The 18,243-nt window shown below is 33.2% G+C and overlaps 1 protein-coding gene across 1 annotated transcript in view; it reads right to left on the reverse strand.

The window, feature by feature from the left end:
* The window catches only part of LOC139704178 (kanadaptin-like), a 32,843-nt gene that overhangs the window by 462 nt on the left and 14,138 nt on the right, over positions 1-18,243 (reverse strand). The window contains 2 exon segments of the mRNA XM_071607241.1: positions 1-1,784; positions 1,787-1,854. Of these exon segments, the coding sequence (XP_071463342.1) occupies positions 1-1,784; positions 1,787-1,854 (1,852 nt within the window).

Genomic DNA, 18,243 nt, shown 5'->3' on the forward strand with positions numbered 1-18,243 from the left:
TGAAGTTTCTGGCTCTATCTCCTGTGGCAACCTGCTGTTTCCATCCTCCATTTTCTCTTCGTGCTCCCCCTTTTCTTTCTCTTCTTCTTCATCTTCTTCTTCCTCCTCCTCTTCTACTTCAGGCTCGTCCTTCATTCTCATTAGAGCCGGAGGGAGTTCTGGACGCTTGGGGGGAAATTTCCCTACTGTTCCAGTTTTTAACTTGAATTTGCTTCCTCCTTTCATAGCACCAAAGAGAGGCAGTGTAAGTTTCTTAGCTTTATTTTCTGTATCTGTAGTCTGACTTTCAGTCTTTTTTAGTTCTGGAATCTCTGCTGGCTTTACAATTTTTATTAACCCTTTAAGCCTCTGTTGTTCTTTCCTCAGTTCGAAAGTTCTGAGATGAAGTTTCTTCCTGGACACACCATCTAATGCACTCCCTGATTTCATTTCTGACATGAATGCATCTAAAGAATCCTGAGGTGGGGACTCTGACAGAGCTTTGCTTGAGGACTTGAGACTCTCAGAAATTTCAGAGAGTTCCCTTTCAGCATCATTTAACTTTGCAACCAGTGATTCAAAGGTCTCTGGCTTCTCATCAATCTTCCCAGCCTTCTTCATTCGGTTAAGATGCTTCTTCTCCACAAGGCCAGTGCGATCAAGGAATGTGTCATCATCACTATCATAAAAATATTCATCTTCCCAGTTCTTGGCTTTCCTTTTCCGAGATACTGCTTCCTGCCGCAGCAATCCCAAAGTATCAAGGATCCGGCAAGCTTCCAGTGAGCACTGAATCATTGCTTCTTTTTTCTTTCCTGAGTGAATGGCCTCAGCCACCAGCTGTTTCCCAGTTGAATCATCCACAGGTAATCTCACCCTGCAGAGCCAAGTGCTATGTCCCTGTTCATAAAATTCATATTCTAGTTCTTCTCCTTCTCGGTCAAAGAAACCTTGGAGAGCCTTTTTTGGGTCCTTTATATAAAAGGCTTCCCTTTCCTGCTGAAACTCTAAGACAATGGGATTCTCTTCTGCATCATCCTCTACAGCATCTTCTCCCATTCCCCAGGTACAACCCATATCATCATCTTGGTTACTAGTATTCCTCTTCCTTTCAGTGTTATCCATTTCCTCTTCTTCATCTGAATCTTCTCCTAGCATCTTCTTCTCCAACAACATCTGTTGCTGCTTGCGCAGTTCCTTCAACTGTGTTACTGTTAACTCGTATTCTGCCTCTCGGTCTTCTTCTGGTCCCTGCAGGATAAAGAGCCGGGTGCTACCACCAAAGCGGAAAACGTGCCCGACATGGACTCGACAATAGGTGCGGGGAGGGATTCGAGTTTTGTTGAGGAACGTGCCATGGGTACTTCCCAGGTCGTAGAGGTAGAAGCCCTGCTCTTGGCCGTCGCATTCTCCGTCCGGGTCGGACGCCCTGTGTTGGAGCACCACGTGGTACCGAGACACCGAAGGGTGCTCCAGGCACATGTCGCAGCTAGACAGCCTCCCCAAAAGGTAGCAACTTGTCCCTTTTAAGCTACGGGTGCCCAGGATGGTGCCGCCCTTCAGGGTCTCTAGGCTATAGGGGGCCATGGCTGGGCTGCCCCACGGCGGCTCTCTGTACCGCAGAGCTCGAGCCGGGCCACCAGGGTAGGAAACCGCGGTGGGGGGACGCAGCTGCTCTTCCTGGACACTCCTAGTCTCTCCACTCCTAGTCTCTCCGCTGTCCCGCCTAGGCGGAACGTCGGGCTCCGTAGAGTCAGAGTCCCGCGGCTCCGTGGGCCATTCCTTCTTCACCTCCTCAGGGTTTGCGGAGCCTTACTCCGCACTGCTGGGGTCGCCGGCAGGGCTGGCTTCTTAAAGTCGCCACTCAGTTCTGGCCTTTATTTGATAATTTATAAAGGAGAGTTGAGAATGATTCTTGCTCGTGTTTCCCCTCCTTAGAAACTGAACCAGAACTGTTCTTGGTCCTGAAAAGGGAGGACCATAACCAATCAGATATATATATATATATATATATATATATATATATATATATATATATATATATATATATATATATATATATATATATATAAAGTTAATTGATTGTATATTCTCTTCTAAGAACTCTCTGTTCAGATCCTTGGCCCATTTCTTGATTGGGTTATTATTATTATTATTATTATTATTATTATTATTATCATCATCATCATCATAAACATCACAATTATTATTATTTGTTTAGTTTTTTTTTGAGTTCTTTATGTACCTTAGAGATCGGTGCTCTATCTGATATGTGCGGGGTAAAATATTCCTCCTAAAATGTAGGCTCTGTCTTCACCTTACAGATTGTTTCTTTTGCTGAGAATAAACTTTTTAGTTTGATTCTATCCCATTTATTGATTATTTGTTTTAATTCTTGTGCTTTCAGTGTCTTATTAAAGAAATTGGGGCCTAATCCCACATGATGAAGATTAGAGCCTGTATTTTATTCCATTGGACACAGAGTATCTGGTTTAATTCCAAGATCTTGATACACTTGGAGTTGAGTTTTGTGCATGGTGAGAGATAGTGTTTTGTTGAAGAGGCTATCTTTTCTCCAGTGCATGTTTTGACACCTTTGTCTAATATATAATAATTATAGTTTTGATAGTTGATGAGCAAAGTAGATGGAAAGTAGATGGAAAGCCATCTTCTAAGGTGTTAGGCTATCTTTTCTCCAGTGCATGTTTTGACACCTTTGTCTAATATATAATAATTATAGTTTTGATAGTTGATGAGCAAAGTAGATGGAAAGTAGATGGAAAGCCATCTTCTAAGGTGTTTTTTGATTCTGTTCTTTAGGTTTCTGTAGTTTTCCTTGTATAGACCTTTCACGTCTTTCATTGAGTTGATTCCAAAATATCTTTTTTTTTGAAGTTATTGTAAATGTGGTAGTTTTCTTCATTTCTTTCTCAAATAGTTTTCACTGATATACAGAAATGCCTTTGCTTTATGGGTGTTGATTTTATATCTTGCTACTTTGCTAAATTTATTTACTAGTTCTAGAAGTTTTCTGGTGGAGTTTTTTGAGTCTTCTAGGTATATAATCATATCTGCCATTTGAAGGTAAATGGATAGCATTGGAGAAGATAATGCTAAGTGATGTTATCCAATTCCAATAAAACAAAAAATGCCAAATATAAGGAGGCTGACTCATAATGGGGTAGGGAGGGGGAGCATGAGAGAAATCCATGGATTCTCAATAAAGAAGAGGGGTGGGAGGAAAACAAAGGGGGCAGGGGATTATCAAGAATGGTGGAATGTGATAGAGACCATCATCAAAAGTACATGCACAAATACACAAATTTGTATCGCCATACTTTATATACAACGAGAAATATGAAAAATTGTGTTCTATACATGAAATAAGAATTGTAATGCTTCTGCTGTCATTTCTTTAAAAAAATTGATAGAAATATGAAAAAAAATGTTCATAAATTATATACATTATATATATATATATATAAATCTAGGGAAAGGCAAGTCTCTTTCCTGAATTTTCAAAAATCAATTAATTTATTAATTTGTTCTAACTTGCTAATAGAGCAGAATGCATTTCACTTTGTAGCACACAAATGGAACACAAGATTTTATTTCTCTTGTTGTTCAGAATGTATAGTTACAAAACCCATGTAACTCTACTTTGTGTACAACAAGATTTTCATCTCATTCCACCATCTTACCTACCTCTATAACATCTCCCATCACCTCCCTCCCCTTTGTCTTATTCAAAGTTTCTTCATTTCTTCCATGCTACCTCCCACTTCCCTCATTGTGGATCACCATCCACTTAGCAGAGAAAACATTATTGTCTTTGGTTTACGAGGATTGGATTACTTGCTTTAACATGATATTCTCTAACTCCATGTATTTACTTCCCAATTCCATAATTTTATTCTCTTTTAATGCTCAGTAATATTCCACTGTGTAAATAGACCATATTTTTTTACCCATTCATCTAGGGAAGAGCATATAGATTGGTTCTATAGTTTACCTTTTGTGAATTGTTTTGCTATGAACATTGATGTGGATATGCCTCTGTATTATGCTGTTTTTAGCTATCGTTGGTCTAAACTGAGGAGTGGGATAGCTGGGTAAATTTTGGTTTCTTTCCAAGTTTTCTAGGGAATCTCCTTATTCTTTTCCAGATTGGTGTCACCAATTTAGAGTCCTACCAACAGTGTAACAGTGGGCCTTTTTCCTCATATCCTCACCAACATATATTTTTGCTTGTATTTTTAATAATTGCAATTCTGATTGGAATAAGATTACATTTTGGAGTAGTTTTGATTTGCAATTCGTTAATTGCTAGAGATGTTGAACATTTTTTATTTATTGATTGATTGTTTATATTCTAAGAAGTGTGTCTCTTCAGTTCCTTAGCCCATTTCATTTAAGGATAGGGAAATTTGTTTTCTGTTATTAAGTTTTTTAACTTCTTTATATATCCTGGAAATTAGGTTTCTATTTGATGTGCATGTGGTAAAAATTTGCTCCTATTCTCTGGTATCACTTTTTGCCTCACTGAGTGTTTCCTTTGCTGAGAAAAATCTTTTCAGTTTGAATTCATCTCATCTAGTGATTCTTGTTTCTATTTCTTGTGCTTTAGTACTATTCTTAAAGAAGCAAAATTTCAAATCCCCTACTTGGAATTACAGTAAGACATTATGATAGCAACACGATTCATCTTCATTTCAAGCCCACTTTCTTAAGGGGCTTTCATCCTAGGAAGAAAAAGAAAATGTTATAGACAGGCCACTGGGTCTAAGGCCACGACATAAAATAAGGAATATACCATTAATCAATTTAAATAATATACTCAAAACTTTGGATCTCTGGAAAAACATATATATATAATAATATATATAATATATATATATATATATATATATATATATATATATATATATATATATATATATATATATTATTATTATTATTACACACACACACACACATACACACACACACCATACACTTTCTGGTTAAATCTCCTTGCCCTCACTCAGGGCAGTTTCTCTCTAGTTTTTATATGTCAAAAGAAATATTGGTTAAAAAAAATAAATGTATCTTTCACCTGTAGCATAAAAGAAGTGATCATGTCCTTCATCTTCCTGAACTCAGGACAAGCATAACTCTCAAATATGGTTCTGTGAACTGAGATTTTCTGGAGTCTTGACATGGTTTTGAGGGTGCTGTTCCAAAATTACATATACTTTATTAGTAATATTTTAAATTCACAATGGTAATTTTCACATAGTGGAAATTATGGGTTATACTATAAAATTCAATTTTTACTATTTTTATATGAATTCTAAAAAATAATTATCTTTCCACCTCATATAATTTTAATGTTCACTCTGTTTCCATACAAGAGAAGTTAACTGAAATTTTACAAGATTTTCACTGTATTATTTCCATCAATAAATAATATATTTACATATATAATCTTCAAATTCAAAAGGCCTCATATGGAAGTTTAAATGCAAATGCTTGTCTGGGTTGGCTGGATTTTACTTCTCCAAGGATACCTTGCCTTAATTTCGCTGCAGCCTGAGGATCTGGATTTCAATTCCCAGAGCCTCAAAAGAAAAATAAATAAATAAATAGATGTACAGACAAGACCCTACAATTAGACATCATTTATTTCTGGATTTGAGGTTATCTCCTGACTCTCAAAAAAACTCACTAGGCTCAGATTGAGCATATGAAGACATAAGTTGTGTCTAATCAGGACCCCTTATATAAGCATTGACCAATGTACACATATTCAGTAAAGAGAAGCAAGTTGTGACCATCTGGTGTGAAGTCTGCCAGAGTTGGTATCCATTTCTAGGCTTTCTCACTTATGTTCAGTGAACCTTATTTTTTCTCCTGTATACGTACTTTGTGATTTATAGAGAGGACATGTGGTTCCTAAAAATACAGTAAATGATGAGTGTGCAGTGAAATCCTGAGACTGGATGGTGAGTCTGGTTGAAACTGGCTGCACTAACTATGGTGGGAACTGGCTATGGTTGGCTAGAATCCCTGGTGTAATCTTTAGTTTCTGCAATCCTGTGTCTTCTCCTGAGAAAGGTCAGCCATGAATTTCCACTGGCCAGTCAACTGGACCATATATTAACAGTAGACACTGGAAGTTCTATAGTATCCTATAGAATATCTTCAGCCCCTACCTTAAATTCTATGTGAGAACATTTGTGGCAATATTTCCGAATCTTCTCAGATTGTGTTGTGGATTCTGGAGTGAGGAGATCATCCCAATAACAACTCCATGTATTTTTTCCTCTAGGAGTGGGGTGAGATACTCTATAGATATCTCAGTTTTTCTTTCTTCCTTAATTCATTCTCCTTTTTTTTTTGGAGATTGTGGTATTGTGGATTGAGCCAGAGGTACTGTACCACTTAGCTACATACCTGGTACTTTTAATTTTTTTTTATCTTCAAACAGTTGCTGAGTGTGATTTTAAATTTATGCTCCAGTATTTTGAGTTGTATTTATACATAAAATTTTAGCTTCCTGTTCAATGACAACTTCCCACTTTCCCAGTATTATCAGTTACTTTTTTGCAGTACTATCAGTTTCTTTACCCATATTACATTTCAAATGAACATGGTATTTTCAATTGTTATACCAAAAACTGGATGAGATTTTAAAGTATTTTTTCTCTCTGGGTGCAATGATTCATGCATATTAATTCCAGAGACTCAAGTGGCTAAGTCAGTAAGATTGCAATTTCCAGGTAAACATCAGGAACTTAGGTAGACTAATTAGACAATTAGAAAAACCTGTCTCAAAATTTGAAAACATGGCTGGGTATGTAGCCCAGAATTAACATGCTGCTGTTTCAAATCCCCAGTACCATAGAAAAATATCAAAAGCAAAATTTTTTTGTTGTTGTTTATGAGCATTTTACATGATTGAAAAGTAAAGAAGAATCACTTGATATTGGAAAACTCATGTGTTTCTATTCTTCCTTTGTGTCTCCAAAGGGAGACAACCTGTCAGAGTGTCTTTATGCTCAGATTTCCTTTTGTGGAATGTATATGAGAGCATTCTCATTCCCTACTCTGGTATTCTCCTGGAACTGTGTTTCAGAACTATGTAATATGAGGATCCCACAGCTGGCACATCTAATGCCTCTCATAAGTCCAGACCAGTACTTGGGGCTTTTCTTGTTCAAGAGCAATATAAATGTAGAGAGCTTAGTTTCTCAAATAAATAACTGAGAGAACTCTCAACTTCCATTTTTTAAAAATGTCTTCACTAATTTTATAGTCTAGCACAGTGTTTCTTTCTTCCATATTCATATAATTGAAGTACTACTTACTATTCCACTTTTTGAGAGTAGCCATTCTAACAGCTGTGCTCATACAGAAGATCTTATAGTTGGATGGTGCACTAAAATTCTGATGCAAGCTTTTTAGATTCCAGGGTGCCTTATGCTCACTGGAAAAAAAAAAATTGATGTGCACCTATTTTAGAAATAACGAGGGATCTGTGATTGTAACCATTTTTTCTGCACTAATATTCGAGATTTTAGCCCATTGCAATGTTTTCACACCAATGTGAGAACACTCCTTTTTGATCTAGGTAGATTTGCACCTCCACAGTTACCAGTGCTTTCAATGTTTGAGGTTTCAGATGTAGTCCATTGAATGGAAAAAGTTAATATCGGGACAAATTACTTACAGAAAGAATTGGTTAGGTCTGGTGTTATTAGTAAAGTGAGCTGGGTGAGAGACATCAGGAAGTGCTGAACTGCCACTTTGGCTTTCAGTGGTGGTCTGTATTTCCCTGTTAATTTTTTGGTACTGTCTAGATATAGTCCAACTGTCAGCAACAGCTATTTGCATTTTTAGAGAATGTTGGCAAATCCCTCTAAGGAATTAAGGGATTACCTTAAGATTTAACATCTCTTCCACTCTGGCCTAATGGAATAAAGCCCATAGATCTTGCATGGCCATAGAAAACCACTTATTTTTCCCCCTGGAGTAAATACTCATGTATATCTTATTCCTTCCTCTGTGTGTACAGATAAATTAGCATTTAAACTACAGGCAATTTAGAGTTAAATAATGTATTTCAAATGCAAACCAATCTTCCTTTATTTATATTAACACTGTATTTGGGCATTTTGTTCCAGTAATTTTGCATATTGCTCAAATCAGAAAAATCTTCAAGTGCATTCTACTTATCTCATCTTGGTCGATATTTTTTTTTTTTTTTTCAGTTTTCCAATTTGTGTGCCTCTAATTCCTTTACAGTTTTTAGAAGGACTCAAAACAGGAGTATATATTTATTTGGTGTACCATAAATGGAGGTAGGCTTATATTCTGCTTTTATTTATTTTTATTTTATTTTTTAAAATTATCTCTCTTTATATCTGCTCTTTGGTGGATGCTTGTGTATAATTCCAGTGTCACACACATTCTGCACACAAATCACTTTTGTAATCTATGCCTTTTATTCTAACATCTACCTTGAAGTTGGATTGTAGCATTCATTAACATTAAATATTTTATTGATATGTTTTGATTTATATACTTATAATAATGAACAATAAAAAGATATTTGCATACATATGAACTGCCCTATGTAGTTTTCTGTATTGTGATTTTTTTTATCTTAAAATTACTACACTGTTTTAGTATTATAACATGTATTAGTGTCAGGTAATGATCACTAGTACATTTGTTCTTACATGTGAGAGAGTACTTGTCTAATTTTATATACATTCATCTTTCCAGGAAAATTTTAGAAGTTTTTGCTTTGATTTCTTCTTTCACAAAAATCAAAGAATGGTAAAATTATGACCAGTTATTATTAAAGTGTACCTTGGGAAAAATGATCATTTTTATAATAGTTCTATCCTTTGTAAATATGTTGAATATTTTCTGTATTTTTATTTTTATTTTCTCAAATACTGCATATGAAATGCAACATTCATGTGACATCAGCATAAAACATACATGGTATTTTATAGTATTTGTCAAACTGGATATAATACATCAACAAAAATTCTAGCTCCTAGAATTTACATTTTACAAAATTTAATAATTATTTCTTCCTCTTTAGCCATGCCCCTTGGTTTCAACTCTGGAAGAATGTGGATGTACTCTCATGAAAAGTTGCTGTAATTTTAGTCTCTGTTTCCTCTGTGGGTGTATCATATACATATGATTACAAAACAGTTTCTACAAATGGATAATAAAGGTTAAATTATTATTTTCCTTTTTTGTGAATGCATTTATTCCACATATTCATCAATACTATTTAATTCATCTATATGATGTGATTTTATTCAATGTTACCTAATTTCTAAAGATTTTGAGTTTTTATGATAATTGAAAAGTTAGATATATCCTTTTTAAAGTGACTCTTCAAGAATTTTTTTTCTTATGCATTCTGTTGTATTTCTTCTTCATATAAGTGTTTGATTATATGTGAGGAAATTAGGGCTTATTTTTAACTTGTCAGTTTTGCAGCTTTTAATGTAATCATTTGATTTTTTTGTATTAATATTTTGTAATTCATAAGTTTAAGTCTATTATATTGTATAATTTTGAAAACAAAAAAAACTATTTTTTTTTTCTTTTGTGATATTAGGGATTCAACCAAAGTGTCTTAATGCTGAGCATTTTCTCAGCTCTGTTTTAAATTTTATTTCCAGATGGGGTTTGCTCAATTTCTTCAGTTGGCCTTAAATTTTGAACTTCATGCCTTAGACTCCAGAATAGTAGATATTTCAGGTGTGCACCATCATATGAACCCTACCTTTTGTATGTAAACTTTTGAGCTTTGTACTTTCTTATATATTTCAGTATTATTTAGTAATAACTTATATTCAGCATTTAATGTGTCAAAATATGTTGTTATGTTTTATGAGTGAAGGGATAAAATAGCATTTTATTATCACACTCTTTTCCCAATATCTTGGCGTGTTTTAAGAGTTTTGTTGTTGGTGTTTTCTGTAGTTCCACCATTTATTTTATTATGAGGTTTACCCTGATTGATTTTACTTCATAACATCAATCATGTGGCATCATGGTATTTTGGTCAGCAGTAGACTTTATGTACAACCATGGATCTAGCAAATATCTTAGCCATGTACTAGTCTATACCATCTAGATTCTATCATTGCACCCAGAGTATTGGAAAATTGCAGAAGATTCTTAGGATAAATTTTCCAGAGTGTATTTCCATAAAGTGAGAAATCATTATATATGCCTATATTTGCAATTATATACTGTATAATTGATATAATTTTTATTCATTGAATTTTCAAATTTGCTAGTGCTTTTTTAATTGTATTTGCTTTTTAAAAAATTTGTACTGAAGATTGAACCCAGGGGTGCTTAACAATAAAGCCACATCCTCAGTCGTTTTATATATATATATATATATATATATATATATATATATATATATATATATATATATATTATTTAGAGACAGAGTATTACTGAGTTGCTAAGTGCCTCCCTAAGTTGCTCAGTACAATATATATATAAGACAATATTATATATAATATTGTCTTAGAATTTATGATCCTTTTTTCTTATCCTCCTCAGTCACTGGAACTACAGTTGTCCATCACTAGACTGGGCTCATTTGCTTTTTAAAAGCACCAACATTGATACTGGTAACTCTGTGTTATGTTTATCTTTAATAGCTTCTAATTTTGCTCTTTTGCTTAAGACTTTCTTTACTTTTAGTTTTTGAATTTTACTTTTTATTGGGATGTATGATTTGATAATAAATTCTAGTCATTTTATGGCTTAATAATTTTTTTGTATGTTTTATTTTCACCTCAGGTATAGATGAATTCCAATTTTTCCAGCTGTATAGAGGTCTACGTGAAACATAATAACCTGTATGGATATTGTTAAAGAAATGGAACCACAATTTTACCCAGTTTTTGACTGCACTGTATATGCCCAAAGGACATAAAATCAGCATACTACATTGACACAGCCACATTAACATTTATAGCAGCACAATTCACAATAGCTAAGCTATAAAACCAACCATTCAATGATGAATGGGTCCATTCAATGATGACAGGATAAAAAATATTGCTTATGTACACAATAAACTATGAATCGGCCATAAAGAAGAATGACTTTATGACATTTGCCAGGAAATGGATGAATCTGGAGATTTTATGCTAAGTAAAACAAACCATTTCTTTAAAACCAAATATTGAAAGTTATTGCTGATATGTGAAATCTAAATCTTATAAAGTGGGGAAGGGTAAGAAAAGAAGATCAGTAGATTGCACAATGGTAAACAAAAATAAATAAGTAAATAAATAAATAAATAAATAAAAGGGACAAGGATAGAAATATTATATATCTGTAAGTGAATCCTACCATTGTAGCCACCAACAAGAACAGGATTTTAATTAGGATAAGATATATCCCATGCTTGCATAATACCATAAAAATCAATTTACTGTCAGGTAGAACTAGAAAGAACCAATAAAAAAACCAAACAAACAAATTATATTTGTTTGAAGATATATATATATCTTCAAACAAATATAATTTGTTTCTATATATATTCTATATATATTCTATTATAAATATCTTACAATATACACATCGATCAAAGTTTGTGTGTGTGTATATATATATATATATATATTATATATATATATATATATATATATTGTATGTTAAAATTATAAAAAGGAAAAATTCAAACAGGATTGTTGTTGCTATTTTTCATATTAATAACATACATAAAAACCATAAAATATTCGAACTTAAATAAACTATTAAATATTTCCATTAAGTGCTCTGCCTACCTTGTTGCATTTCAAAATTTCTCTTACTAGAGATCTCACTACACATTCAGAATAGTCAGCTCTATCAGAGAAATAACATATAAGATTCTACACATTAGTAAATTTCTGATTAGTGGTTGTACAATTAAAATTTGAAAATTCCCGTTCTTAATTACCATGATTTTCTCATCTGAAAATATGTAAAATTTAGATCAAGAAATAAAAAATTACAAAATATATATTTTTGTGATAATGCCTGAGTTTTATATTGTGTTTCATAAATGTGGAGTATGTATACTTTTTTGAACTTAAATTACTTTTTCTGCAGAAGTAAATAATAGTATAATTGTGTTCCAAAAAACTACCTACATGATAGTCTACTAACTCTAATTTCAACTGTATTTACATTACAGACTGTGCAAATATTCCTGTGGTCAATATGTTATTTATTTACCTATTCTTATTTTAGGAACTGTTAACATTTATGGATATAGCCATTGATTTTACTGAAGAGGAGTGGGAATGCCTTCATCCTGCTCAGAAAAGTTTATATAGAGATGTGATGCTAGAGAACTATAGAAACTTGGCTTTCCTGGGTAAGTTTAACTTCCCTTTAAAATTATTAATTACTAATTATTATTTAATTTACTTCTGTTGCAGAGTATATTCTGGGAACTTCTCTATAAAAATGAGTTTCAGATTTGTGTTTCAAAAAAAAGGGCATTTTTAGTACAGATATTTTACTCTCTCTCTCTCTCTCTCTCTCTCTCTCTGTATATATATATAATTTTACTTTTTAATCTGTCTCTTTCTTTGTGTGTTGCACATCCTTCACTTTAGATAAGTAGTACTTAGTATAATTTAGTGATGTAAACTATTGTAGACTACACATAGCAGCGGGCACAGTTGAGTCATTCAAATGTCAAGAAGAAAACCAAACTAAAAAATGTTGAAAGAGTAGTCACCCAGCAGAAGAAATTTTCAGAAGCTTAGGTTTATTTATTTTGATTGTAATCATTGAACACATACTGCCCTATATTTATCACATTTTCAAATTCCTTGTTGTTCTCTGTTTTCTTCTTTAGTGATGTCCCAGTTTATTCAGATTAACCATCAAAACTTTGCTTTTGTTGTGAGGGCCAGCATGATCTGTTTAAAATCTTCTTGTGAGGAAACTTTAAAGGAACAAACAGAAGAGAGAAACGCACACACAGTGAAAAGGAAAAAAGAAAAAAAAAACTGGCCACCCCTCTTAACAGCTACACATATAATCCCCCAGAATTACATAGCTTCTGATACCATGACTACATTCTAACCCAGTGTTTCTTTAACCCCATGTGCTAGCTAACCAAGATTAGGTACAATTAATACAAATATAGAGCCCCTTCTCCCTAAGGAAATTACCACAGAAACTAGATAGTACACCTGTAGAGTTGTCTTAATATCTTCAGGGAGAAACTGCTGGGCATTACAATTGTGGTACGCAGGGTGCCAGTTACAATCACCCCCACACTTTCCTGTCTATTCCAAGATCAGAATACCTAATACCTCCCTCTTTTTTAAGGCCTTTTGAATAAATAATATTACTTATCTCCTTAATGCTGGTGGGGGCAAAAAATAGGGCAGACATAGACAACAGCAAGTTCCAACATCAGTAAACATCCACCTATGAATATTTTTGACCCAGATGAAATTGAGTAAACATGAAGTTAACCAATCCAAGAAGTCCAAAATCCATCATCTTGTTGAACCCTATGAATGATATCTTTAAGGTAATCTAAGCTTTTTGAAATAAAATTACTATTATAACTTTAATTGAAGGAACTCATGGTATTAAACTTCTGATATTCTTTATGATGTAACAATAACAGACAATCAATTGCAGCATAATTGTCAAGTATGGCATGACAATGTTGTTTTTGTTCTTCATTAAGCATATTTACATCCATGGAGGCATGACTAGTACTGTTTATGATAGCATAGGCGAGTTTCATAGTAGTTTTTTAAGCCCATAGAGCTAGTCCAGGTAAACTCAGCAAGGAGAATGTCAAAGCGTTAAATTCTGCCTTAGAGAGAAGCTTCACTGAATCATCACAGTTTTTATCAAAAGGAATAGATCTTTTATGAATAAATTACACAGGATTTTGACCTATTAAATACTATGTGGATGGTAAGGACACATTATTCTGCTAAGACAACAATGAATACCATGAGATATTTTTGCAGGTGTATAACAATTTTATGCAAGTGAGTCAAGATATTGTAATGGGTTGTTGAAGTCCAGGATCTGGCAGTACTGAATTTCCCAGAGCTGGTGTACAAAAACAGAGCAAAATTGTTGTTAAGACCAAAGCATTTACAGAGTTTTGTGTGAGTTTAGCAATCAAAGCAGTAACAAAGTTATCTAGAGTACATTCTAACCCCATTTTAGCCAACACCTGTTGAGCTGAGGCTGTTGATGATTTTATATCTCAACAAGTAACTAGAATTTAAGTATTGTGGGGTCCTCTTTTAATGTTTCTCCTCTTTTGAAGATGAACTCTTATCTTCCAGGGTTAAATGAAACTTAGAAATCAGCTTGTGAAGTCACTGATGTACATTTGTAATTGCTATTTTTCAAGCATGAAGCTAGATTCCAAACAGGACATGTTAGCATAAGTGTAGCAGTCTATGCTTTTCCCCATGTGAGCAAAACCATTGGAGCTTGTCATGCTGGTCAGGTGGAACCTCATATATTACATAATTTTATTGGTAATGGCTGTTTGAGAATAAAATGTCTATTCAATGCAGATGGCCAATTTTGAGTATTAACTTTATGTTGTATATTGAGCACATTAACTGTAAATAATACAATATTTAATGCATATTAATATAATAGAGGCTAGATCTTTGTTTGTTTCTGTTTTAAAAGGCAAGTATTAGGATACAATTTGTGCACTCAACAAAAGCTCATCCAAAAAATTATGAGAAATTTCATGATTTAAAACTATATCTCACTGATTAAAAATTGTGCAAAAGGATGAGATGTAAAGGCAGGAGCATTATCCATATTTAAACAAATAGGGCCTCTAGGAGCAGATCATGCTTGGTTTCTTTCCATGCTCTCTGATGGAACTTACTTCACGTTTTCTATTGTAGATTCAATTCTGTTATTAAATTTTTTCTTTTGTTTTGTGTTTTGCAATAATGCATTAGTAATCATAAATATTTTGAAGTGAATAAATCATTATACTTCTACTTTGTAATTTTTAAATATTTTTTATTTTGATTCGTGATTTAATTTCTGGATCATTGTTATTTTATTGTGGCATGCTTGGATTCTTTTCACAATATATATATATATATATCCCACTTCTCTTTATATATCCTATAGATTTTTAATTTTTACAGTATTTTACAAGTTGCTTAGACTTGTCTTAAACTTGTTACTGCTTGATAAGCCTCTACCATATTTGTTGAATTTCAGATTTGCACACTAGGAATGCCCCTCTCATTTTTCGTAAAGAATTATTCACATAAACATTGTGCTCATTGATGTTAATATTTTTCAATTTCAGTCTCTAAACTTTTTTAAATAGTTATTTAGTGTTCTTTGAGTAATTCATAACTGTCAGTATCCTAATGTTAAATTCTTAATGTTTTATTTTTGTTTTTATGTCTCGGATTTAGCCATGCTTCTCTATGTTTATATTTGCTGTACTATTTTTCATTTGTTCATTAAAGGAGCCATCAGTAGATTATATACTCCATTTTTGGGAAAAAAAGTATAAAAACTTTTAAATAAATAAAAATAGGCAAGAACAGTGCTGCATCTTTGTAATATTTGCTAATTGGGAGGTCATGCAAAAGTACGTCTTGTATGAGAGAAGTCACAGATATTTAGAAAGAGCATGGCTCAAACAATTTTAAAAAGACTTGTGTTGTAGTTTGTGATATAGAATTTTTGGGGTAATCTCAAGCATTACACATGAAACATTAAAAGTTGGATGACATAAAGATCCAGAATTGCCAGTACTAAGTATGTATCCATGAACAATTAAATCAGAAAATTGAAGAGATACCCCTGCTTTTGTGTTTAGTGCCAACATTTTTCTCAGTATTAAAGCTAGGGACTCAATGTGTGTGCCCATCAATGTCAAATGTTTAAAAATATGTACTTATATACTATTATTATTTAGTTATAAAACATTTTGTCTCTTAAAGTGTTATAAGAAATATATGAAGGACTTTGAATTATTAAGTTGTAGGAGCATTTGATTCACACGTGGAAGTCAGAAATTTAGTGAGCAAAATTTTGTCACCAGGCACTGTGTTTTGCGTAGGGTTGATATTATAGTAAAAGTCTCCATATTTTTATTTTATTGAGCATAATAGGGTCAAGAGTTTTATTTTACCACATAGTGAGTGTATTATGTTCTTCATAAATACTAGTAGAAGGAAAACAATACATTGTAAGAACAAAATTGATAATTATATGAAATAATGATTGTTAATTCATTCTATTTAGTCATTTAACCTTGTATATATAGTATAAATTACCATGATATATTTATAAATAAACAAAGTTGTATTTGTCAATAAAGGAAATTCTCATATCACACGAATGTAAAAATATAAAAATCAATTTATTATACTTGATTGTCATGTGTTGAATTCATCCAAATATTATGGCCACAGGCTATGCAAGGTTTTTATCGTCTTTTAAAATGTTGTTACAAAAAATTTTATTTACATATATGTATATTTCTCAGTAAATTTTTTGCTCATATTTCTTTTTAAGAGTCCATTGCCTCTTTGCCCTTGTTGAATATTTATGGTATTATCACTCAAAATCTACTAGTTATTTTCATGTCTCTATGTCATGGTAGACAAAAATCATTTTTTGGACACACTTTGAAAAACCCGGAAATGTTTGTATATGTTTTACATTTCTCTTATTCTACTGACAGTGAAGGTAGGTGGTAGATATTTCCTAAATACCCAATACTATCTTATGAAGGACAAAAGGGTGTTAAAGATTCTTTTCTACACTTTATTATATTACTCATCTTAATGATGTACTCCTCTTGGATACTGTGGTCTCTACAAGAATTTGGATAATATTCCCAAGGTAATTTTTTTTCTGTACATTTTTATTGAACTAATATATTTTTTGGATTTATGGTGACTTTGGACTTACTAATCTGCTACACTCCTGATGTACTTATTTTACCTTAATTTCATGTTATGTATGCAAAATATATTTATCCCAGTCTAATAGGTATTATTTTTTTAATTTTTGTTTATTTCAGCCATGACTCCTAATCATATCCAAGAATATTCACCAGAAAAGGGCCTAAAACATATATTACATGAAGTGATAAGTGCAAAATATGAAAGTTGTGATCTTGACTATTTACCACAAAAGGAAATATGGAAAACTACAAGTGAGAGTGAACAACAGAAATCGTATAAAAAATCAGGCCTTGTTCATCACCAGAGAATTTATACTGGAGAGAAGCTCTACGAATATAAAGAATGTTGCAAAGTTTTTAGTAAAAAAAAAGGTCTTATTTACCACAGAGGAAAACACAATGGAGAGAAGCCCTACAAATGTAAAGATTGTGGCAAAGCTTTTGGTCAAAAATCACTCCTTATTTACCACAGCAGAACTCACACTGGAGAGGAGCCCTCCAAATGTACAGAATGTGGCAAGACTTTCGGTCAGAAATCACACCTTACTTGCCACATCAGAACTCACATGGGAGAGAAGCCTTACAAATGTAAAGAATGTGGCAAAGCTTTCAGTCTAGAATCACTCCTAATTTGCCGCAGGAGAACTCACATGGGAGAGAATCCCTACAAATGTAAAGATTGTGGCAAAGCTTTTGGTCAAAAATCAAGCCTTATTTGCCACATCAGAACTCACACTGGAGAGAAGCCCTACAAATGCAAAGATTGTGGCAAAGCTTTTGGTCAAAAATCAGACCTTATTTTCCACAGAAGAACTCACACTGGAGAGAAGCCCTGCAAATGTACACAATGTGGCAAAGCTTTTGGTCGAAAATCACACCTTATTTACCACATCAGAACTCACACTGGAGAGAAGCCCTACAAATGTAAAGATTGTGGCAAAGTTTTTGGTCAAAAATCAGACCTTATTTGCCACAGGAGAACTCACACTGGAGAGAAGCCCTACAAATGTACACAATGTGGCAAAGCTTTTTGTCGAAAATCATACCTTACTTGCCACATCAGAACTCACACTGGAGAAAAGCCTTTCAAATGTAAAGAATGTGGCAAAGCTTTTCGTCAAAAATCAAACCTTAATCGCCACAGAAGAACTCACACTGGATAGAAGCCCTACAAATGTAAAGAATGTGTCAAAGCTTTTGGTGAAAAATAAAACCTTATTTGCCACAGAAAAACTCACACTGGAGAGAAGCCCTACAAATGTACAGAATGTTGCAAAGAT

The sequence above is a fragment of the Marmota flaviventris genome, unplaced genomic scaffold (assembly GCF_047511675.1).
Source record: "Marmota flaviventris isolate mMarFla1 unplaced genomic scaffold, mMarFla1.hap1 Scaffold_43, whole genome shotgun sequence".
Classification (NCBI taxonomy): Eukaryota; Metazoa; Chordata; class Mammalia; order Rodentia; family Sciuridae; genus Marmota; species Marmota flaviventris.